Source organism: Melozone crissalis, unplaced genomic scaffold (genome assembly GCF_028551555.1).
Source record: "Melozone crissalis strain CALT ecotype California unplaced genomic scaffold, PUWL_Pcris_2 ptg000005l_1, whole genome shotgun sequence".
Taxonomy (NCBI): Eukaryota; Metazoa; Chordata; class Aves; order Passeriformes; family Passerellidae; genus Melozone; species Melozone crissalis.
In genome coordinates, this window is record NW_026535783.1 from 42,413,186 (window position 1) to 42,430,375 (window position 17,190).

Below are 17,190 nucleotides of genomic sequence, written 5' to 3' on the forward strand. Positions count from 1 at the left end.
ACTGACTTTCTTCACAGCTTTAGTAGGCATATTTTGGATCTTCATGGAAATTACTTAAATGAAAAATTAGATTTTTTTCTTTTTGCTAAACATAATTTGCATTAACTGTTCTCTGTTTAATGAAAACCCAGTATCCCTCTTCCTCAAGTTCTAGTGGTTGAACATAAACGGGGGGGGTTTTTTTTTTGTTGGTTAGGGTTTTTTTTTGTTTTGTTTCATTTTTTCGTTCAGTTCTCTTCTATATTCTGGTTGTAATATAAAGTTCACTTGAAAGGGTTTAATACTTTCCTGCCATGATCTAACTTCTGTAAGTGAAAAAACCGATGTGTATATTCGAACAACAGCTCTGAGAACATAAATATAACTTAAAAATAAGAGAATGGGGTCTGAACTCACAGTACACCTAATGCCATGTAAAAATGTTCTTCTGTGATTAAAATAAGGTGCTCTATCCTTTGAAGATATTACATAACATCCTGTAATACTTTTTATATTTTCTGCTGGTTGAGAATAGACTTTCCAATGCAGCTGATTGAATACATCCATATTTCTGTGTGCCCTGAAGCATCTGTACTGTTCATCCTTATCCAAAGTCGCAGCAATCCAACTCTAGGCCAAAATTTAAAAGTTGGAGATAAGTTTATATTGGATAATAGATAGCACCACAGTAAGAACAATCTAGTAGGGGTACTTGGACTTTATGGGTACAGTCTTCAAATGTCAATCTTGGAATGTTTGTTTTCTTTCAGAAGAGGTGATGTAAAAATGAAATGAGCTGTGCCTGGTAGCCGAGTTATAATAAACCAGACCATTTAACAGGAGTAGTTTTCCTGTATTATATAGCTTGTGTGTAGTAGTTTGGCACAGTTTGAGATGGAAGATTCAGAAATAATCCGTTTGAGCTTGATCTATTTCCAAAACCTTAACTACTTGAAGGAGTTTTTTTAACAGTCTGGCAACATAAACCCCCAACTGTTAACAGGTATAAAGAAAATATTACTGGTTTCTGCTTTTAAAACATAAATAGACCAATGATGTGCAATGTAGCTCAGAATCCAATATTTGCCTTCAGCTTTAAGGCTTTGAGAACGCCTCTTACAGCTTATTTCTGCTTGATTCAAAGACTTTAATTAATTTGTAACTAAATTAAAGTCTCTCTCTTCTTTTTGTCTTGTTCTAGGATGTGTTTGTATTTAGACATGAACTTGCTCTCCTAAGAATATCTGCCTTCATGGGTCTAATAGTATTAGGTGGAATAAGTCGACTCTTTTACACTCAGCTAATGGGTATTTTCACTGTAAGTATCTAATTTGAGAAGTATATGTTAGTTTTATTTTCAGTACAATTAGTCAAAGCAGAAGTGTCTAATAATATCCCTTTCAGTCAGTTTCGTGATTTGTATTAGTAAAATGGACTCATACCTTGTCCTGGAATTGCACAGTGTACAAGATATGTAGTTGATTCTTGTTTTTATTTTAAACTCTTGTGTAGCCTGGTCAAAATTTATGTGACAGTGAGGCTAACTGATAAATCACATTTTGAGAACAGACAGCATCTTTGTTAAGCATTTTGATAAATATGCTTATGTTCATCTCTTTATTTGCTAAACTGCAATGTAATCGTGCTGTTTACAGTCCAGGTGGGTATTCTGCATTTACATATACAGAAAAAAATACCCTCTGCATGGAAAAATTTTTCAGTTAAGTGAATTTGATAATGTAATAAATACTTGCAAGAAACAACCTTTATTTGGCATAATATCCTGTTCTGTACATTAGAAGTTAATAGCTGTCAGCAAATTTTTGAAGTTGTCTTGAGAATCCATACAAATATTTAAAATATTGTTCAGCACGACAGAGAGAGTACATTAGTTACATTAGTTACATATACATGTTGAAAGAGTCTGATATGGCCTGCTGAACTTTTTTTAAAGGCAATAATGTACAAGATGGCAGCATATTTTCGGCTACAACTGTTGGAGATCTGCCTGAGATTTCACTTTGGAATGTTACTTATGAAGGTTTGCATAGCATTAACTTTTATAGGTCCATAATGGAAAACTTCCCAACTGTATGGTGTAATTCTTTTGTATTGAATAAAGAAAAAAAAACCTACAGTGTAGTTTTAAATTATGTTAGATAAAGCAATAATACTGCTTTTTAGTTTTACTGTATTACTTTTACATATTTACTGCCTTTTGCTTTTTCTGTCATGGTAGTTACACTGTCTATTATTATTACCATTATTACTGTCTATTATTATTACTGTTCCCCAGCTACTCTACCATAATGTGTTTTACACATGCTCTCAACCCCCAGCTCAACAGATTTACCTTTGTGCACCTTTACTGTGTGCCTGATTTCTGTTCCGGGGTCTTGCTGACAGGTTTTCTCTTCCCTGTTTAAATGTTGCCTTTATGTCTGCATTATCTAGGGCTGGGATGTTTTCCTATACCACCTCTAAGGTGGCTGTCTAGCTGATGTGGTTAATTCTGCTCACCAGTAACAGGTGAGACAGAGACAACTACTTAGTGAGCCTAATTGTTAGGTACTGAAATATGGATGTTGTTTTAGTTTCTGTTAAGTGGATATATATATGAGAAGGATCAAAAAACTCATCTGATCAGACTGCACTAAACCACAGATAGGATACAGAAGAAAACAAGAAAACCAGACCCTAAGTTTATAATTTTGTTCTGTGTGCTGCCAGAAGCTGGACTAAATTTTAGCAGTGACCATCAGCACCCATTCAGGTACTATTACTGGATGTGAAATATGACCTCTCAGACTGAACCTATTTCTGTCAGATATACCTGAAACCTGGGCTGTTTCTGTTCTGACACAGGATACTAACTGCACTGCCACTGTAACAGGCACGAATGCCCAGTTGTAACTTTGCTGTCCTGAGCTTTAACACTTTCAGGCCTCTGCCGCCGCTGCACTCTATAAACTGCTGTAAAGTCTTTTTTTCTCTGTCTGTTGTACATACCATGAAGTACATCCTATTCACTTACAGAGTTGGCAGCTACACTGGACCAGGTGTGGGGTATAGCATTTTTACCTCCAGTTTTTCTGCTGAAATCATAGCTGTTGAGCTGCAGTATGTCTGGATAGTTTTTTCTGTTGTCTTTGCTGAGCTTTGTGAAACAACCATGCTACAGTAATTGTGGATGTGGATGGTCTATGAGAGGCAGATGCTAAAAAGTACAGATCTTCATTAGGGCCTCTTATTGCACCCTACCTGTTGCCCCAAAAGCAGAAGGGCTATTGTCACATGGACAAGTTTTTAGGCTTGATGGGATTGCTGGGGAAGTAGAAATCCATTACTGGTGTATCTCCAATATTAATTCATTCACACTATGTGGATGCTGTTGCATTGACTCATTGAAGAATATAGGTCATGTAGTCCATCCCCCACTCAGAGCATTTCATACCAGCAGCACAATTGTCTTCTCCCTTTTCATTCCTTTCTTTGCAAATACAGAATTAGGAAGTATAAGTAATACCGTTGTTTTGAGGAACTCTGCTTGGCAACAGTTAGTCAGACTTCAAACAAACAAAGCAAGTCCGTTTGGTGCAGTTGTGATTAGTCTACAAGTGGTGTAAGAACTGAAATGAGCTGTATATTAAATGTGGAATTTGTGATGAAATTAACTTACTATAAGGTATAGATTGATAGCAGAACCCAATCATGAAAGTGTAATATGAAGAAAAGCACCTTGAAACAAACTTAAGATGCTTGAAGGCATGGATATGCAGTTAAAGCACTCACGTCATATGAATTGCTCCATGGCTATTCTTGAAAGCATTAATTTTAGTGATTGCTAAAGCTGCCTAGAGATGTGTGCAAGGGAAAAGAACATGGACCTTTTGATACAGGCAAAGCAATTCTTGTGCTTGTATGGGAGAGCAGGTAATACACATTTTTGTAGTTCATGCTCTTGTGCCTCCTTTTTGCAGTTTAACATGTACCAAGATTAATTCCGCAGCTCCTGGAAAAAAAAGCTGGTTTTAAATAGTATAGACAGTAAGTGTTGCAGCTCTGTGATCTAAACTTTGGTGGGTGCAAACTGCTGCTGAACAAGCCCAGCAGGTTCAATGGTGTTTAACATTACAAGTGCTGCAAAAATTTTTGGAAAGAAATTTTAGATATATAAATCTAAGATTAATCAAACTTTAACTCTTTTGTAACAAGACTGCCTGCTTTTCCATAAGGTAAACTTGCTTGACCATCATTACATTATTTTCCAGAAATTAAGCCAGTATCTGTTGATATTGGTAATATCTATTTCAAGATGCTTGGAAAAAATGTGCTCTCTGGTAAGAATGAAAACTTTGTAAGCTGTGTACTAAAATTTGTCTCTTACAGGGAGAATGTTCCTGAGGCTGTAGTGCTTGATAAGGTGATTAATAGTCTAAGTAACCTACCACGCAGTAATTTCTCTGAGTACATTTGCCACCACTGTGACTGTGGTATCACTGTTAGGGTATCATTAGCACAAGGCTATTCATAACTCATTTGGAGGTCCAGGAAGCCAAAGAGCAAAGGAGGTGACTTCCTACAATGAGAGGAGAACAGCTGGTTGGCAAAAACTGTCCTTAGAGGAACTTTTGACATGAATTGTTCTGATGAAGAGGGGAGCAGCTGAGGTGGCCTCTGCATACAGGATTAGTGCTTTCTCCCTAGAAACTAGCATATGTGAAACACACTTCTGTCAGAAGGGGCACATGGCTCTTTTCGTCTTCCTTCCCCAGTTGCTTTCTCTGAGCTTTATTTGCCTCTAATTTTGTTATCATCCTGAACTTTGATACTTCTTCTAGCATGTACTTTACATTACTGTTGGGGAAGTTTTATTTGGATACTTTTGAAATAGAGGTAACTAGGTTCTCTGTAATTCATAAGCCTCTGAAATAGGGAGAAATTTAAAATCCTAGTTTAGAAACTCTAGGATTCTTAAGAAGATACTCCTCTTAAAATGTCATCAACAATTAGTATTTTTACTTAAAATTATTCAAGTTTTTACAGAACTGGATGGAAAAAATTGGTCTCACCCATGAATTAAAACACCGTCAAAGGTAATTTCCAAAATGATTATCCATTTATGTTGAAGGCCTGCCTGTCTCTAGTGCTTGTTACTTCCTTTACCACTCCTCTGTTTCCTCTCATTTCTTGTAGAGCAATTTAGAATGTTATATTCCTTAACTGGAGCCTGTGTTCTTACATTCTCAGACACCCTGATTTTTAAATGGCATTGTTTGAAAAGTAGAAGCAAACTTTTAAGTAAAACAGAAAAACATACCGGAAAGAATTTGTGAGTTGCACCTTACAAGGGTGCAACTCTTTTACTCTCCTATAGAAAGAACAATTTTAAAGATTATTGTTACTCTTTACTTCAGGGCCTCCTTTAGCTGCTTGTACTTTGGATTAGTCTTTGGCCTGAATCACTGCAGGTAACAAAATAGCTGCAGTGTAGACACTTAAAGCTCCATGAAGGTAGAGGTATGGGTTTTTATTGGTGCTTTGTCATAAGTCATAGAAGTATGATTTATAGGTAAAGTATCACTTTGTTCATTTCAGACAGTTTTAAAATCTTCTGGAGAAAAAAAAATACAAGACAATCTGTTGCTTGCACATATTAATGACATTGTATTAAAGTGACAAAACCAAAGTTTATCTAAAGTATTTTGCACTTAAGCTAGAAGAAAGTGTTAGAAGGATGTATTTGTGTTACTAATTTTTATTTCCATTTGGTTTTTTTATGTTGTTACATGAAATAATACAATTTATTGGGAAGCTAAATCAAATAGTACCCAGAAACTTGCTTGCTTTCTCAAAATATATTTTCTTGACATGTGTTTTTCAAGGATTTTTCTCTTATTTTTATATGTAACAGATGTTTTTTTATCTCAAAAGCCCCCATAACATGCCTATTTATTCATAGGAAAAGGCATTAATTCGCCAAGGGAAAAAAGTGTGTATTATCCACTCCAGATTGTTTCTCATGTATGGTTGTTGAAGGTACAGAGCTTTTTTAAAAAGAGTGCTTTGATTTGGTCTTTTTAAAAAAGGTGGAATGCCCGGGATGCTCGTGTGTATATTAATAGAAGATTAGCCCTGGCTTTTGCATTTCTCTCACTCATATTCCGTTATGGTTTTAAGAAATTTTTTCTCTGTGTCTTTCACGTTAAGAGTTAAATGATGATAAGCCCAGTTTTTCTGTTTATACTGCAGGATTCTTCTGTTGGTTATGTATGATCTATAAGGCATTACTACAAAACATGTAAAAAATGACATGGCATACTGTTTTTTAAACAATGGCTTTTCTGATTATTTTGATATTTGTTCCTATCTAGTGAGGTTTTAAATTGCACCAGACACTGCTAAGAAGTATTTTGTTGACTGCTTTTTAAACCTGGTACCTTTTGCATAGATGAGATTTTCTTCCTCTCGAGAACTGTGGTATTCTTTATTTTGTTGGCTGCCACCTGTCTGAAGCAATCAGCCACTTCTTTCTCTTTCTCTGTACAAAAGGAAAATCCGGTCTTCCCATGGATGGTGGAAGGTAACAGGATAATCAGTTCAACAGTGATCCTCTGATGTCATTGTGGGAGCCCTGTAAAAGCGGATTATCTGTGACCCAGATAAAATAATTAGAAATTACTTGGACACTTACAAATAACTGATCTACTAATCTCATTTCCAAAGTTAAAAAAGGCCTGTCTCTCAACATAACACTACCAGATGTTTCAGTTAAACAGCATCCCTTGCAGAGACTAATCTGAACCCTAATTTTAAAGGATTACCTTTGATTGTTTTTATCTCAAACACTAAACAGTGTTTTCATTTTTCCATATGTTGTAATAAACTATTTCTATGGAAGAAAAGAAATTTTCTTAATTCTTCCATTATGGTCCATTAAATATGATTTAATGTGATTTATGCTAGTATTGCAGAAGAAAACTTTTCATTGAAATTATTTAGTAATTAACTTGTTTCTCTGGGGCAGAACTATTTAATGGATAGGCCTTTATAAATTTAATAGATACCATGTGGCCTTTGTGCAAGGTAGTGGATGCATTATCATAAACTAAGTGGACAGTGTCTTTATTAATTTAATTAATGCTACCAGGGTTTCCTGTTAATTAACTGTTTGAATGGTGTCCAGTGATATGCCAGTATCCTGTTCCATCAGTACTTTCTGGATGTGGAAAAGAGAAATTTCCCTTTATTTTCTGTAGGAAGGATGGAAGGGAAAATAGTGTTTAACAGCCTGCCTGGTGTGCAGTATGGTACCTATCACATACATTTTTCCCCTTAGAAGCTTTTAAAAATGTTGATACTTTTGATAGTGGCTTTTTGTTGTTGCAGTGATTCTCTTTTTCGCCTTAAATTAGGAAGTGTATTTTACCAGGTAGTTTTCCAATCTTTTTTACAAAGATTGTGTTTCAAAATAATGAAAATGTCGCTGCAGTTATTCTGTTAATAAAATCAAAGCTTTTTAATTCTTTGTGTATTTGTGTATTGTATAGTATTGATCCAATGCTCATTTAATATGCAGAGTGACAAATGAGCTAGTTCTGCTGAAATGCTTTTTGTCTTTAATAATAAGTATCTTGTAATTAAAAATATTTGCAGTCATATCTTTAATCAGATAATCTATTAAATACTATTTTGATTAGTGAATACTAAGGGCTTTCCTGTTTTTTCAAACATGGCAGAAGTGTAATCAAGGAACTATTAATCCTCATAATTAAGTTTAGCATATTAAAAATTAGGGTTGGTAGGGGAAATTAGGGTTTCCAGGCAATTGCATTCTTTATGTGGCTACAATATAGAGCAAAATAATTACAGAGGGAAAGCAAAGTATACATAAATTATAACCCTGAAAGAGTAACTGGAAATTACTAACAGAAAATAAACTAATATTAACATTATCTGTCTTCCTTGTTATTCTTATCTCTTCCCCTTTTCCTGTCTTTACCTTTAATCCACCTATAGCTAGATCTCCTATTAGAAGACTGCATGAAGTTCTATAAATTAAATTGTCAGGAATTAGTAATGTCCTGGTCTTCGAATATGAGTTTGTTAACTGTGTAAATTCTTTTGCACCTTTACCTTATTTCTCTCAAATGGGTTTGCACTTTGTTTAGCATTTTTATTAAATGTACTCTGACATCTTTAAAGACATATTTACAAAAAAATAAAATGTATTTATTTATTTACTAGTTTATTTTTAAAAAATCTGGTTTTTATGAGCTATTTAAAATGTAGGAATAAATAGAAGTGTAAGACATTCTAGGGAGAAAAAGATCTCATCACTTTAAATTAGCTCACTGTATGGTCTTATGTAAATATGAACTTTTTTAAAATTAATAATTTACGATATTTTAAGGGAAAAGTGCAAGTTAGAAAATGTAATCGGATTTTAAATTGTGCAAGGAGTAGAGAATATCATCAGATATGTCAGAATTATCCCTGGTTTATCACTTAAAGAAGAAGTCCTTTAACTAATATATTTTACTAATAGTAAAGGTAGTACCTTTAACTACTTGAAGATAAGTAACTATAAAAATATTTGAGTGTTCCAGGGGCTGACTACATTTGTTTGCATGTTGCTTGTCAGATTTAGACATCAGACTATTAAAATGACTTCTTTGTGAAGATGATAAACAGTTATTTCTAAAATATTTTTCCCTTCTATTTTTATCATATGGTATTTGTAGGGATCAATAAATAGAATATGTTTTGTCCTGTCTCTTGTTATGCAGCTATCTGCACCAAACATACTGTGGATTTGCAACAGCCTGAAGTTAAGAGGTTTTATGGTGCCTCCATTTTAGATTGTTTCTTTTCATTGAGTCAGTATCTAATAGCCAATAAAAAAAATTATAAATCTATTTAACTAAATTAATCAGAACATAGAAGAGTCTAGAACTATTCCCTTAGAAGTAACAGAGTGTAGCTTTTTTTTCATTTAGTACATGAGTCTGATATAGGGATTTTACCTTTAAATAGAACTAATAGTTTTCAGACTGAACATAGTTTTAATTGATAAAATTAACTATCTTATATGAAAAGTCTAGATTAAGGAAAGAATACTGGCCAGAAGTAAACCCAATATGTATTTAATGCCAAAAGAAAAGAAAATTTATCAAATTCGATGTATTCTTTCTATGTTTAGTATATTCTATTCTTGAGTTGCTCATCTATCAATTACATGTACACCATGAAAGGATGTTAGACAGAAGATTAAAAAAACCCTTTATATAAAGGATGTGTTGTCTTGAACTTTTAGATAAAAGCAAAGGCTGCAAGTCCAGGAAGGCTTGCAAGTTTTGTTTTCTTTATGCTTCATCATACTTTTCTGCTGATTCACCTACAGTGAACATTTGAAAATAATAAAAGTATGGCATAATGCTTATATTCTACTACTGCAAGTGTTTAATAGAGCTGTAATGATTGCATGTCTCTTTAAGCAAACACAAAAGAAAAACTGAACCAAGGATTGTAGCTACATGCTTTGGAGTTAATCCTGTAAGTTACAAATTACAGTTTATACTTTGGAAAATGTGAATCAATAAGGGAAAAATATCCTTTGCGTGTGCTTTTTTCATGATGAGTTAGTTCATGATAAAACCCATCCTCTAGGACAGTTGGTTAACCAGTGCATGTGATCTTTCTAATTTATATTTTTTTTTGGCAGTTGGTTATGCTAAATAGAAGCGTAGATGTGAAAGGTGCAGTTCTCTTTGGAGCTAATTTGGATGCATTCATTTGTGAGTGAATCTGAGGTTGGTTTGCAGTACTCTGTCAGTGCTTTTACGTACATCTCTTTCTCTCCATTCTTCTCCTTCCTTTTACATCAGTCTTAGCTGTGGCAGTAGCTTACTTAATTTAGAGTAAGCAAACTGCTCTTATGGATCTGTAGTATATCCTCGGAGTGAAAAAAACCCATATTTTTTCTCTCCTCAGCAGAATCTGAAAACTTTGCCCTTTTCCTATTCCTGTGTTTATTTCCTCTTAAGTTCTTTTTCCTGTCTCACTAAGGTGTGATTTTTTTTCCTGTAGCTGCTTTAAGATGCTTATCATTGGGTATGTATCTCTGAATAAACAGGTGCAGGAGCAGTTTTTATTTCCATTCTGGATGATGCCTTTGGGAATCTAGATGATCCATCATGTTAAATTAATCAGTTGTATTTGTCAATTTCATCTTGTATGCAATTTCAAATTTCAAGAAATTTTTAGAGATTACTAGGACTGCATAGATATGTGATGTTTGCTCATACCAAGTTATTTTAAACTTTTGGCTGAGTGCCAGCACTCAAAAAAGGTTTTAGCATTAGCTTTGAATCTAGAAAAAAAATCTTAGCACGGTTCTATTTGTATTAATAGTAATCCAAGCTGATAGTAGATGCAGACAGCCAAAGCCTCTTAGGCTGAACACAGTAATTCTGATGTTGCTGCAAAACCTTGGTACACATCAAATGCATAAGAGAGATGATACTATGATTGGAAGACATTTATGAGATGTTTTAATGAGCAGACCACCTTTTCATTCAGAAGAATGGTGATTATTCTGGTCCTTTGTCTGCAAAAGAAAAAAAATTCATGTCTGAGAAAGAAGCCTTAAATAACAGGTCAAAACTCAACTGTGGTACTCTCCTTTTCCATCATCTCCTGTCTTCAGAGGGGCTACTGACTTTCCTGGGGTGCTGTGAAGTTTCACTTTCATGTGAAAAGGTAAACTGGTTCACTCTCAAATGAAAGCAGATTTCAGATGAGCCTGTTTGGCAGCAGTGTGGGGGGAGGGAAGGTATGAGGGTGCAGGGAAGGTATTTTGTTTCTTAAGTTCAGTCACTAGTACTTGTTAAGCAGATAAACTTCAAAGCAATGTTTCTTTGCTAGTTTGAACCTTTTAAAATGTGGCTCTAAATATTTTTTCATGTTGAAAAAGTATCCAAGAAGCAAAGGACTCGCTGCTCAACCCCAGTTTCTTTGCTGTAAAGCAAAAGTAATCTGGAGTGTATGTTGGCATTTTAAGGTAAGGGGAGGGAGGAAGGAAACAGGCAGGCAATGAAAGAAGGGAAGAGAAGGAGGAAAGAAAGGAGCGAAGGGAGCAAAGGGAAGAGAGGAAAGGGAAGGGAGGAAAGGAAGGAAGTTAGTTCCTGCTTTAGTTCTTTAACTTAGTTAATTTACAGTTTGGAGGGGAGCAGACCCTGAGAACCTCTCACTTCTTGAGAGGTTCTCAGGGTCATGACAACATGCCATAACAACATGTAAAACGAAATACAATCTCCAGGTTTCAATCTGTGATTTTCCCCCCAAAAATCTAAAAACCTTTATTTTAGGGAGTGGTACAAGTGTATTAATGAATAAGCAATGTGCAGAAACACAGCAGAAAGCCGTGTTTAAGATATTTGGTGATGTTACTTCTGCACCCAGAACTGGTTTAAAGGCCCCTCTTTTGAAATGGTAGAATAAATATTCCATAGCTACATGTCCATTTAGAGTCTGGAGTAGCATGTTATTGTTTTACAAAAGACCATTTGCCATTATTGCTTTCAAATATGCTAATATTATTTCGTACTCTTCGATAAACAGCTTTGAGTGGACCAGAGAATAATTCCTAGAACTGAGATATTTTTGCAGTTACAAAAGGAACTATAGCATCTCATGAAAATGGTATTACCACTTTGCTGAAATGCCATGGAAGTAATCTCTTGTTTACTTAGTTCTTTTTATTCAAAAAGCCATGTCTGAATTTTTGTGGTAGGGAAAGATGATGTTTTCTCTGACAAAGGCTGAGTAAAAAGCCAGTCCAAGAAAGCAAAGTATTCCTTGGCTGTGAAGTTGGTCCTGCCCTAACAAGGAGAAGGACTTGTGTAATGCCACACTAGTGGCAGGAGAGGGAAGACAGGCCTATAATGTGAGAGGAGCAGCAGTTTATCTGTGGGAATCAAAACAACAAACAGTGTTTACAGTTTTCTCCTCCAGTCCTTTCCTCCCTCACTGCTGAGTGTATGTTAAAACCCACCTAACAATGGGGCCATTGTGGTTTATGTAACCTTGACTGGGCATGGCTTCTCTACACAAACTTCTGGGCAAGAACTTGTGCATCCTGGTGAATTGACATGAGAAAAATGAACTTCTCTCCTTTGCTGTATCAGCTGGATAGGTTATGGACAGAGTTAAGATTTTTTGCTGTTTAGTGTGTGGTAAGGGATCCTGTTCCAAAACACTTCAGAGCTGGGAAGCAGAATACAAAAAGTTGGCAAGGGAGTTGGGGCCATGCAATTCCAGCACTGAATTGCATGCAGGAACAATCAAGGAGCACAGTGTGGTTTTTAGTGCTAGGGAGTGTTTCAGATGACAGTGAAGTAGCAGCCTAATTAAACCACAGTCCTTCTGTCTGTATGTGGTTGAGGCAATTGAGATTAGCTCTTGGTCTTATTCAAATTCTGCTGTAATTTGACAGGTACATTATGTGCACGCCTGAATCAGTGAAAAGTAAAGGGAAATACCAAACTACCAATGAAAAGGAGTTGAAATAATGAAGAATATTTCAATTGATTGTGTTTTGAACTTCACAAGTGATTTCAGGGTGTAATGAGCTATGAATTTATATTGAAACTCCCTACATGATACTCACAAAGGAAGCCTTTTTGTGAAATCTGTAGTGAAAAGTGAAAAAAAAAGCACTATTTGTAATTTAAAAAGTTTTGTTTGGGGGTGAGCTAAGCTAAAACTGATCTGTTACTTACCATGACATTTTATAATTAAAGTATGAATTTAAGTTGCTCTTATCTGCAGGATTGCCTTCACTCTGCACATTATTAGCTTTTACATTTTAAGAGAACAATTTTTATATTTGTATTTAGTGATAGGAACTGTAGAAACTCATGGTATATTTTCAGTTGTGCTGTTTGTGTTATAATACTCACAAAGCTAATGGTTTTAAAACTTCTGACTAGCTCCTGCTTTTCAAAATACTACATCTGTTAATGACTGCATTTTACTGGCTTTGAGGTTATCTCAGTGGGATACTCCAAGTCTGGAATGAGTGCTTGTGGAAAGTATGGCCTTATACATATTGCTCATAAATGTCCTGTGCATTAATTGTAATATCTGAATTAATTTTTGCTGTAATAATGCTGAAATTTTTTGTTGGCATTCTTTGGTACTGTAGCCAAACTACACAGTATAGTTTCATATCATGCCTATAAAAATAATTTAACAGACAGACTGAGTTAAAATTTATATGTATAATCTCACATTTATTTAAAACTAATATGGCATATGTGTAATATGCATCCTAATGAACTAAAGTCAAAACAGCGTACATTAATAATTAATTCCCTGGTGTGGTTACTTGCTATCATAATGACATTTTAAAAGTTTGGAATGTAAATAAATACTTTTTCATTGTGGATTTTTTTCTCTTTAACAGGACACTACAAGTATAGAAAAAATGTCTAACTGTTGTGAAGACATGTAAGTTCTGTAAAATTCCTACGTTGCTGAAATGCTAAGGGAGTAGCTCTTTGTTAAGATGATTTTGCATGGTACTGTGCACTGTACTTCCTATCTGTAGCAGCACCTCACTAATCTTTTAATAGTGGTTGTACACAAAATAGCTGCATGTTGTTCCCTTTCTTTCCCTACTCAAAGCCAGTGGAACTATATTTTCTTTTCAGAAGTACAGATCAAAAGATACTTTCTGCAGCATTTTGACATACATTTCATTCATATTGAGGTCGCCTGTGCTTCAAAAGTTGCCTTTGTTTGATTGATGACACAGATAATTTCTGTTCTCCAAAGTTAAGTCTCAGCTGTGCGTTGTAATGAAATAAAAGTTGTATTTGTGATGCTTGGACACAATTCATCAGAGTCCAGTATTGGACTCCCAGCCAGCCTACATTGTTGTAGCTGACTGAAGTGCGCTGTGGGCATGCTGTCTTTCACTAATAATGCTGTCTTCTGTAGATCGAGGCCCCAGAAGCCATGGCAGCAGACCTTCTCAGAAGTTTTTGGCACTCACTGGAAGATCCTGTGGTTTATTCCTTTCAGGCAGCGGCAACCACTGCGAGTTCCCTACCACTTTGCCAATCATGACTAAACAGATGGATGGTGGGCACAGATGGGTCCTCCATGCTGGAAGTGCATTACAGGTTTTATGATAATAGGACTGTGACAGTCTTCAAGTCAATTAAAATCCAGTCATAGGCATCACTGTGTGGCCCGGGCATTATTTTAGTTATGGTCTTGTGTTTATATACTTCAATCAACTTCAGGCTTATTTTCTTTCAAACTAGCTTTCCAAAGAGATTCCTTTTGTCTTTGAGGTTAATACCAAAAGCAAACAATTGGAATGTAGTCTTCATCCAGTTTGATACTGGCTCTTTCTTTTTCTTCCTTTTTTTTTTCCTTTTCTTTTTCCTTCTGTTTTAATTTTTGTGTAGAAAGCACTGAAGTTTACATTGGTGGTTAGCTTTCTCACTAAGTGTCTTATTCTGCCTTGAAATTTTTTTAGAGTTTTTATCAGTAGGTCAGTCTGGATAATAATAATGTCTTTTTTCCTGCTGCATATGTTTAAAATTCCATGATTCCATGAGTTATTTATGATATGCAAAAGTAATCCTGCAGCACTGCACTATAAAAGGTAACATTGAAAGCTGAAGCAGAGTACTTCCTAAGCCTTTCTCAGAGAGGTTTTGTAGAGGCACACAAATGTGTGTGTTTACATAGAGAACAGCTTAGAGTTACCTTCTGGCCTAGATATGATGTTAGTGAAAAGTGTTCATGTCTTTATGTCAGTGAGAGGGATTAAATATTTCAGGGTAAACTATGCAGATACTATGCATGTTTTCCCTAAATCCCAAGGATTTGAATCAGCAATAATCAACAAAGAAGTTGCATGGTGCAAATATTAGAATGATTACTTTTAAAAAATCTAGATGTAGTTAGTTAGCATAATGTGTCATAAAGAAGAGTATATTGTCAATAAAAGTTTAAAATTTTATATTTACTTTTCTTTAGTCTTGATTAGCTGGAATTGGTCTAAGTGTTTGTATATTTAAAATAAAATTAATTAATATTTATACATATTTATAGATTTGCTATTAACACAAACATTGAAGTATATAAACACATTTAATAGGATACTATGTTAATGTTGATAGCTTTTAAGTGTGGAAGTAGTTGACCAAAGAAAGCGTCTTTCAGATCTGGTAAAATGATAATTATTTCCAAAGTACCAGCTCGGTCTTCCTGTCTCTGAAAAAGTTATGTACCTGCTTTAGCTCTCTGTATCTATACAAATATTAACTTCATGATTGTGAAAACTACTATGGATTTCTAGGAGAAATTCACAACTCGGTGTTTCCAGCTATGCTGCTTACTGTGTTTTTTGAGTAGTCTAACAGGACTAGGATCCCCCTTAAATAACAGCCATGCAGCAGGACACAGTAAAAGACACAAAATCAGGATTTTATACATGTAGATTGTGCAGAAAGTAATAGTTTATTTGTGAACAGTTACTTCGAAAAAGAAGAATAAGAATTTTCATGACTGATGTTCACAAAAAATTTTTAGATCAACTCTCTTAAAGTCTTAGTACAGTTACTGCCAATCTTAGGTGTCCCTTTGTCCCTTTATTGAATTAACAGATTTTGATGATCCACTGAAAGTTCAAAGAAGTGCATCTTAAAAATCACTTGAACTTTTAACTTTTGTAAATGTTTAACATTTGATCCAACTTTACTTTTCCTGTCCTATTAAAAATAGATGCAATGTTTCCTTAATTTAAATTTCAAGCCTAATGTTCAGCTATTTTCCTTTTTATTTTCCTCATGCCAGTTGTAGTGAGGTTAGGCTTTCTTTCAAGTGGTATTGATATATTGGCAGCAATATTTAAACAAAAAGAAGCTTGAGGAAATGGGTGAAAAGCCTGAAGCAATGCTTGAAATTGAAAGGAATCTGGATATACATAATAAAGTAATGGCTCTGTTATTTTCTTTTCCTTCCCCCCACTATTTTAGTCTCTGGAATATACAGGGAAATAATATTTCATTTTCTGTGCCAATATTTAAATGTTTCATGGGCAAAGCATTGTTTGAAGTTTTTAATGCTGTTCAGTTATCAGAGCAGTTTGCACAGTTCTGAACCTTATTCAGAAAGAGAACCAAGAATTTAACTATTTTCTGGTGTATTTATCATGGGGCATATAACTGTGTGTTCTGCTTCCCAGTATTACTGTGTCAGGCTGGAGTATCAGTTATACTTTCCAGCAAGTGATGCCTGTGAAAATCTTGCCTGTTTCTCAAACGAAAGTGCTAATTTCACAATTTCATGTTCTCAAATGTTCCCATGTTGTTTGATTTCCTTTGAAATCTACTTTTTCTCAGTCTCCTACTCATCATAACTGATAATATTCATAATAATTGATAATATAATAATTGATAGGCATCAATTTGCAACATGATTAAGACTGCTCGTTTTTGTCCCTTTTCTTTTTCTAAGTGTTTGGGGGACAAAGGGGAGAATTTGGAGAGTCTTGACATTTTAGGAGGTACTAAATTTTATTCTTTGAATGAGAGGCATCTAAAATGGTAAAAGTAATAATTTTTTTCTTAATTCAGCTGAAGGACCCTATCATGTTACTAGTTTCTCCAAGTAATGTTTCTGAAATTAATTCTCAGAATGAGTTGTTCTGTCAGGAAAAATCAGACTTTATCAACCAATTTAAAATCCTTCAGACCTTGAAATTCTTGAATCCTTTGAACCATCGCTTTCTTTCCCTCCATAGGGAAAGAAAGTCTTCCCTAGAATTCTTTCTTTTAGTAGAAACTGCAATTTCAAGGTTGATTAGTGTTTGTCATTTTTATGCATTAAAAAAAAAATCTTAAAGACAGTGTTACTAAATTTCATCCTAGTATAATATCCGAACAATATGTACTTTATTAAGAAAAGTGAATCTTATCTTCTGACTTGGCAATATTTGATTTCCTGAAAGGCACAAAGAGAACTTAAGAACCAATGAACTCCTCCCTGAAAAAATTTGGAAGTAGCTGGTTTATTTACAGTGTGGGATAACTTCTGGTAGGACCGAAAAATGTTAACTTGCTGTCTTCTCATAATCAGAGATTTGAGATTTCATTTGAAAAATGCTGATATCTAAAATAAAAGATATTT

General features: G+C 34.7%; 1 protein-coding gene across 1 annotated transcript in view; it reads left to right on the forward strand.

The window, feature by feature from the left end:
• The window catches only part of ZDHHC21 (zinc finger DHHC-type palmitoyltransferase 21), a 31,020-nt gene extending 16,772 nt beyond the window's left edge, over window positions 1–14,248 (forward strand). Inside the window, exons 7-9 of the mRNA XM_054287001.1 lie at window positions 1,181–1,297; window positions 13,448–13,491; window positions 13,984–14,248. Coding sequence (XP_054142976.1) covers window positions 1,181–1,297; window positions 13,448–13,491; window positions 13,984–14,116 — 294 coding nt within the window. The 3' untranslated portion in view covers window positions 14,117–14,248. The remainder of the gene's footprint in view (window positions 1–1,180; window positions 1,298–13,447; window positions 13,492–13,983) is intronic.
• Window positions 14,249–17,190: the final 2,942 nt, after the last annotated feature.